At 45.7% G+C, this 8,275-nt stretch overlaps 1 protein-coding gene across 8 annotated transcripts in view; it reads left to right on the top strand.

The window, feature by feature from the left end:
• The first annotated feature begins 235 nt into the window (after positions 1 to 235).
• LOC311017000 (membrane-associated guanylate kinase, WW and PDZ domain-containing protein 1-like) overlaps positions 236 to 8,275 on the top strand; it is an 82,852-nt gene continuing 74,812 nt past the window's right edge. For 4 of the 8 annotated variants that reach the window (XM_084015087.1, XM_084015083.1, XM_084015084.1 and 1 more), the window contains exon 1: positions 236 to 895. In XM_084015087.1, coding sequence (XP_083871213.1) covers positions 613 to 895 — 283 coding nt within the window. In that variant the 5' untranslated portion in view covers positions 236 to 612. The remainder of the gene's footprint in view (positions 896 to 8,275) is intronic. The other 4 variants (XM_084015082.1, XM_084015086.1, XM_084015085.1 and 1 more) reach the window with 3 other exon arrangements.

The following is an 8,275-nucleotide window of genomic DNA, read 5'->3' as shown; positions in this document are numbered from 1 at the left end:
CTCCTGGGGGGATTAGACGCGGACATCTCTGTAATCCGGTTGGGAACGCGTGCGAGGAGGAGCTGGACCCGGTAGGTGTGGGGTCTGCTAGGATTTTCCCGAGCAGCTGGACGCATGCGCCCCCCCCCCCCCCCCCCCCCCCTCGCACTATTTCTCCATCCACGGCGGCACAGGAAGCAACGAGGATGAACTTGTCGCGTTACCTGCGTAAAGGCGCCGCCGGTTCGTGAACAGCCCAACCTGCTCGCGAGGAAACCGAGCGCGTGGAAAGTTTACAAAGAGAAAATAAAGGGTCTGAATCCTCGACAGAGTGACTAGAAGAAGAGTGTTGTGGATGTAAAGAGAGCGGATTAGATCCCGGAGCGCGTGCGAGATGCGGAAACAACAACAACAGAAGCGAACTGGATTTTGACTCAGCAGCGGGATATTTGCACGCAGCGGCGGCAGCAGCAGCGGTAGCATATGCCTCGGCTCAGGAGGACGGGGAACATGGTCCAGCGTGGAGTGACACCCGAACTTTTCTCTCTGTTGGGACCGTCTCTGTGCTATGCGTCGGCTGGCTCTCACGCCGCTCCGCGGGACTAACGGCTTCGGTTGCGGACCCGAGTCACCATGTCAAAAGTCATTCAGAAGAAGAACCACTGGATCACCAAAGTGAACGACTGCCTGCTCGTGGATCTGGACGTGGATCTGCGCGGCGGAGCGGAGAACGGAGAGTTTCCGTACGTCGGGCAAGTTCGGGAGGATGCTGTGGTCTGCCAGGACGGGAAACTGTGCGCCGGGGAGCTGCTGCTGGAGGTGGAGGGGCTGCCCGTGTCTGGATTACCCCTCTATGACATCCTAACTGTGATTACTTGCTGCAAAGGTCCCGTCAGGTTGAAAACCGTGCGTCAAGGTAAGGGGACTATCATAAAAGTCACCTGTGTTTGTGTTCTGTGTGTCCCGGTGGAAGTGTTCTTTTATGTGGTAAAGCATTATGGTGAGGTTGGGCAGAGGAGTGCTGCTTGCTGCTCATCTTCTCGTCCACAGCACCCTGGTGTTTCCAGGAACTTTGACCTGAAGCTGCTCTAACTGTCCAACCCTCCTCATTCAAGCCTCAACAGAAAGTCACTCTGGCTCAGACCTGCAGGGACTCTGGGTCAGACCTGGGTCACAAATTGGGCCGCTTGGAGTCTACTCCATAGGCTCCAAACACCAACAAAGCAATCATGGCTGAAATCATCACTATTGCTGCACTGTACATGTTGTGAAGTCCTGTTTTGGCATCCAGTCTGAGTTCATAACGTCACCCAGAGGTGCTCGGTGAATTTCAGGGAGCTGTATTCACTGTGAATTGCAAGATACACATCAGCTGGTTTACTAAAGCCCAAATCAAACAATTTTGTTAAAATTTAACTGCAGTAAACAGATAAAAATGATGCAGAAGAACCAAAATAATGACGACAATTTGTAAAAAGTCCAAAGTCATGGTTTGTTAGGTTTGTCCACAAGACGATAGGCAAGCAACTTTTAAAATGCTTGTTTTCTGAATGGAGTTTGGTTCCATCGGAGGTATGCTGTACACTGTAGCTGCTCCATCAACAAATAACATGAAGTCATAAATACGACAGTGGCTTTGTTTGGACCACAGACAGTCTCTGGTTTCTACACAGTTGAATTCGGCCTCTTTACTCTCACCGCTAAGATATGTTTGTCTCCATTTCTGATTCAGTGACGACAGGCGGAGAATCTCAACACTGATCGCCTTTTGCATCACAGCGTCACACTCGCTCGAGTTGAAATATTTCAACTTTGGGTGAATTAAGAAATTGCCTGATTTGTTTCATTCGCTGCGCATCTATTTGTGTCTTTGCATTGACTTCATATGCAATCGCGTGTGCTTTTGGTGTGAATGCACCTTAACCCGTTTTGATCACGACCCAGGTCATATTGGGCATCTATGGCTTGTTGTCTCATCTGCAGATGGTCGCATGGCAGCTTCTCTGCACTCCGGGGTTGCAATTTAGGATGATTTTCATCATCAATGGTACTAATAGGGAGAAAATGTAGAATAGATGGGGGAAACCAATTCAGTTTGCTGTGACACCTGACAGGCAGCAAACCTCGCCACTTTAGAACTGTTTCTTTGCTTGAGAAACGACTGCAACCCAACAGTCGATTAATCATCCCGGCTCCACTTCTTCTTCCTGCAGAGTGACTGTTTATGTAAACTGAGCGCGAGGCTTTGTTTGTGAGAGCAGGACGCCACTCACGGGCAGCTGGGGTTATTTCTGGGAGTCCTCCCTGCGTGTTGAGATGAGCTTGACCCATTGCCCACGGTCTGCTGCATCTGCATCTGTCTGAGAGGCAGCCAGAGGAGCCGCTGATTCAAACTTTCTCTTCTTTTTTTTCCCCCTTCTCCAGTCTGTGTGCATGGGCTTTTTTGTTGTTGTTGTTCTTCCTGTTGGACAAATCTGGATGTTCTGTGACGCCTGAGTGAATACTGAACTCCTATAAATCTATTTTTGTGCATCTCACCTTCCACACGTGTTCGTTCACACGCTCGCGATGTATCCGACGAAGCTCGCGGTGCTCCGTCTCTGTGGAAATCATTAACGTTGTTACGTAACATGGATTCAGTGTGGCATCGCTGCCTTTTTCCCAGCAGCGCCGCGTGTCCATTAGTGGCTGCGTGGCGAACACTTGACCTCTGGAGCTGAAGTCTGGAGCCCTGGGACAGGAGCTCAGCACTGACGCTGCTTCGCGTTTGCAGGAACAGCTGTTTGTTTGACATACGATCAGACCGGGGCCTGCACCGTGGGAGATTTTTAATATCCATAAAGAGTTTTCTAATTATACTCCGATGGAAACACTTTGTACTTGTAAAGGTAAAAGTACGGCCGCAGCACCCCGACTGTAGCCATAAAGCACGCCCTGAGCCGTCTTTGTGGCTTTTGTCATTACCCTCTCACATAAGTCAGCAGGTTCTCCACGTCTGTAATTAAAGGAGGAGGGGGGGCTCTTCTGTCCGGGTCGCTCACAAGACTCTCCATTGTGCCTCCCGGTCTGTTGGGCTCCCATGCGGGACGGAGCAGAGCTGGATCGGATCTCTCTCTCCCCTCTCCCCTCCGAGGAGCTGTGGGTCACATTACAGGAGGCCACATCACCTCGATGCCGGCGGTGGAACCCGTGTCGCCCGTGTTGCACCCCGGCCCCCGCAGGTGTGTTGCTCCCACCGAGGAATGCAGAAGGAAAACCACCTGAATGAAGTCTGGGCATTCCTGTGGTGGGAAGGTTCATTAAGCTCAGTAAATAGCACCTCCAATGGGGAAGGAATGAAAGAGGTTCATTATTTACACAACGAATGTATAATGACACTAGAACCATTTCATGATTTAAGTTTGACTCTTTTGATGAAATGTCATTTTAGTCATTTGCTTTTTTTAAATATTCTAAAATGTGTATGTGTTCTCAAAAGCTTACTCTGATTTGCTGTCATCTTTTTACGTGACTTTTCATTTTTCTGTCATCTAAGTGTTTTGTGGCAACAACTGTCCACGTCTTAGTTGTGTACAGTTACTATGGTTACTCTAGACATGGGCGCTGTAGAAAAGTAAAGCCGAAGCACCCTCCCAGTTGCCATCTTATCGAGGTCCCGCCCACACACCTGCCCGAGCCAATCGCGACCCGAGCACGACCTTTTGCGCTCCCTTTGAACCCCTCCAGCTTGTTCAAACCTAACAAAGTATACAATTCCCCTCTCCATCAGGCTGTGGTCACTTACTAAGTGACAACGTTGAACGTGCTTCGTTTACAGAGGCCCGTGGTGGATGGTGAATAGAGTTGGGGTTTGGCATCATCAACTCCCAGACACATTAACCCACCAGCGTAGCTCTTATCTGTTTCCATGAGCTGAATCCAGCTCACAGGTGAAAGGTTCTGCCTCTCAGCTGGATTTCAGTGAGCATCTGATAACAGTGGTGTGTCTACGAAGGTGTAAAGGTTGTGTGTGCAGTTATGTAACACTATTAGAATGATTATTATTGCTTGAAAGTGGAGTTATTACAGGTGATGCATTTGAGACTGAAAGTATGCAAGAACAGGTATAACTACTTTTTTTTTTTTTGTGAACCTGAAACCCCTCTGGCACCGACGGTCTGGGGTTTTGTGGTGCTCTGATCGTGGGTGGGTCTCGCCGGGTGTCTGTCTGATCTCTGGCGACAAATAGCCCCTGGTGGCCTTTTTTAGATCTCGTCTTCACTTGAACCCAGCCAGAGGGGATGAGGGCAGCCTGCTGGATGCCAGGCATTCCTGGGAGGAGGGGCCAATAGTTCACACGTATACAGCGATGAAACATCTAGACTCTTAGGTATCAAATTCCCTTCACATCAAGGTCACTGCTCACTTTCTCCCGCCACCCTGCTCACGCTTTAGCGACAAGGTGGTCCGGCGATGAGAGAGACCATCTGTTTAAAGAGTATAGCTGCACACTCAAACATGTTCTCTTAAGCTTTAAATTATAGGATTGTACTGTGATAATATTGGGCGTTTTCCAGTGACTGTCACCATCTCGGCTCGATTTGACTCTAAATGGACCATAATTGACAAATTGAACATCAAGCTGTATTGGAGAAGACTTGAAACTACATATTTAGACCATAAACTCATGTTTACTAATCCATCAAGTGAGAATTAGGGTAATCTTCTTTTAGACTTCCATGCAATCTGACTTCTTCCTGCAACCAGAGGAGTCGCCCCCTGATGGCCAGCAGGGAGAATGCAAGATTCAGGCACCTCAATGTTGACTTCATCTTCCAGATCTGGAGGTTTCCTGCTTATTCCACCTCATTAATTTATTACCAAATGTATACAAATCGGCATTTCATGGTTGAAAACGGCTCAAGCGCTATCTGCATAATGAAATAAAATAATGTTAAGACCCTCTAATCAGTCCCTCTATCATTTCTACTTTATTTTTTTCGCGTTCACTTCTTAATTCTCTCAGCTATTCTTTTTAATGTCTCTGTGCACACGGCCCTGCAGTGTCGTGCCCTTTTAGGTGGATCGATTTTTTGGAGATGATTGGTTACATTTGCTAATTAAGGTCAACTGGCACACACTCTCATTTTTTAACATCATTATAACACGGGTGCAAGTGATTCTGTGGGAGAATAAACTGAGGAAGATGTTGGTGAGTGAGAGGATCCAGCCGAGGCGGCGGCCTTGTAGACACAGATCTCTTCCGTCGTGTGCTTGTCCCAGAATGCAAGTCCCTTATATTTTCTTAAGTATGAGGACTTTGTCAGTCTTGATTTAGTGCAGCCGAGTGCATAAGTATATCCCTGAGAGGCTTGTCAACGGCTTGTGACATAAATGCTGCGGCTGTCTCTCCTCCTCTCTGTACGCTCTGCTTTTCACTTTTCCTTCCACATCCATACTCCCTTTTACAAGCTCTGTGTTTGAAGCAGCAGCAGTTTATACGTTCCTTTATGTTGTTGTTATTGGGCACAAGCAGTGATGAAGACGCAGTTTGAAGTTGTGAGAAACTCTGGTGCGGATGTCTTCAAGGCGCTGATCAGTTTTGAGATTTTGGACTATTTTGCTTCCATAACACGTCTTCTTTCAGACTAGTGGAAAGAAAACATCTAAAATGCACATGTAGGTGACGTTACACATTTAAACATAACATTTCAGAAAACTTTTAAGGCCCCAAATAATTGTTTTGATGTAAGAAATGGACTGGGGATGTTTCCTGATGATGTCTAGTTTTGATCACCTGTAGTGTCTTCGTGGAACGTTACAATCCATATCATTAATTTTTCTCTGAATTAGTTTCTCTCAGACTCTGAGACAGAACTCTCCACTTCAGCAGCACTTACATCCACCAAACTTCCCACTTTCATTATATATTCTGAAGGTTTTACAGAGGAGTTTATTCATACATCATACACAGGGATTCGTTTTGTTCCTAAAAATAGCTTTTTTTTTTATGGCTGTTAACAATATTATCTGATTTAGTGATACAGAGAGAGAGAGAGAGAGAGAGAGAGAGAGAGATCCAAAATTCCCTCTGTGAAAAACGTTTGTTTTAATATGTCAACAAAATGAAACAAGAATTTTGAACCTGGCTTCATCCAGTGTTTAGATTTCTGTTCTGGAAATGTATACAAATTAGCACATATTTAATAATATAACGTCTCATTTGCTCATTTTAAACATACACTTCCAGCCGACTTGTAAAACAAAAAAGTAACTATCTTAGTGTAATCACCTGGGGAAGTTTCATGGTGATATGTATTTCCCTCCCTTATTCATCTGGGATGTCTCCCCTTCAGGTTCAAACACTGGAATTATTTTCCCTTTGGTCATGATGGATAGACTCTCATACGTTGCTAACAATGGCAGCGAAGGAGCGGCGACGCCATACACATGCAGCTTGTGTCATTTAAGCTTGAACGAACGGCTGTAATTCAGAGACTCTGCCTCAGGTGCCGTGACAATGAGGTTGGAAATGGAAACGCAGATCAGACGGGTAACGAGAAACAACCGTCAGCATCAGCTTGTCATCTCGTTGTAGCCATGTTTTATTCTCTTATCTGGGCATCAAACCAAACGTGCCTGTATCACACAGTATCCACGACAAAAACTGACCTCAAATATCGTTGACCTAATAATAACGTTTTGCCTGTATTTTCACCTAAACCTAAGGTTTTGTAGCTGCTTGTGTGTCCCTAAAGGTCATGAAAACATTGTGTGTGTGTGTGTGTGTGTGTGTGTGTGTGTGTGTGTGTGTGTGTGTGTGTGTGTGTGTGTGTGTGTGTGTGTGTGTGTGTGTGTGTGTGTGTGTGTGTGTGTGTGTGTGTGTGTGTGTGTGTGTGTGGTCTGACCCCAGTGTGTGATTATATCACCTGATAAAGGAAAGTAAAACCACCTATGTGCAGTTGGTGCATGGAGAGAGAGTCCTCGTCTGCATGCCAGTCACATGATCAGTCCTCGGCGTGGACGAGCTAAAGTGCAGCGCGTTTGTTCTTCTCGTGTAGTTCACACGCATCGTGTTTCCTTTCCAACAATCATGTTCACCATGAAGCTGCAGGGGTTTTTTTCTCTCGGGACGCACTTTTTAAATATGACAGACTAGGATGCACAGGTAACCACCTTTTCAGACCAAGATCGTACAGTTTAGTACTTCTGCAGCAGCTTGGACTTAAAGAAGAATATGAGCGACGACTCGCTATTTGGTCAAAAGCTTGTATTCTCAAAATGTGAAATTTGAAGGCAAAACAACTGTTTTAGTTCTTTGATCTACCCTGTTTATGAGGTTTTCACGTGACCACAGTAAAGTGTGTTTATGTGCAATATGGAAGTAATGCATAGTGTGTTATATACTATATTCACTCATAGATAACATTCCATATGGTATCTCCTTTTGTTTTGCTATTGATTGACAGGTTTCCCTCTGATGAATCCCGTTGTGTCTGTTTAATGTGTGAGGAAGTGAGGTTTTAGGCGCTGCATGCTGAAAGATATTAAAACCACGACCCCTGAGAGAGAAGAAACCGGTGCAAACGTTTGATTTGCATAACGAATGAGTGACTGGCGGACGGTGAGAGTTAGTTTTTGTGAGACCTGCTCAGACGCTCTCGTCTCGATTCCCTTTGTTGTGCATGAAACGCTGTGATCGATTGATGTTGATGTAAGTACAAACTCTTGGCTTTTTATTGATGTTCCAACCTAATCTGCACTTCACTGAATATTTCAGTTTATTAAACACTCGCATGACAAAGCTGCTCTCAGGTGAAACTGAGACAGGAATAAAACGGTATCCACGAGGCTGGGAGAGAACAAGCAGTCATAAATAAATAGAGCGCCATGTTTATCATCATATCTGGTATATGACGCCAATGTTTGACGAGAATGAGTGGTGTTTATTTGAAATGCTATACATTAAACGGGTAGAGCATTATACATTTTATATTTATATAAATTATACTATCACTGTTTGATATTTTGTGTCATTTAAAATACACCCCATCAGGAGGCAATCAAAAAATCAAAAGGTTTGGATATAAGGCAGGAGGGCTTCTTCTGTTCATTGGCGGCCATTTTTTTAGTTTATCGTAGCCACTGTGACTGTTTGGACTTACAGCATATCGTGGACTCACAGAGGTGAGGTGTTGCCGTGACGACTAAAACCATAAAGTGAAGCGAACTAGCCGCTAACTTAAACAACCAATGACAGCTGGGATCGGCTCCAGCCCCCCCCCCCCCCCGCGACCCTGAATACAGGATAAGCGGT

This window comes from Eutrigla gurnardus, assembly GCF_963514095.1.
Source record: "Eutrigla gurnardus genome assembly, chromosome: 8".
NCBI lineage: Eukaryota > Metazoa > Chordata > Actinopteri > Perciformes > Triglidae > Eutrigla > Eutrigla gurnardus.
This window is presented reverse-complemented; position numbering and strand designations above follow the sequence as displayed.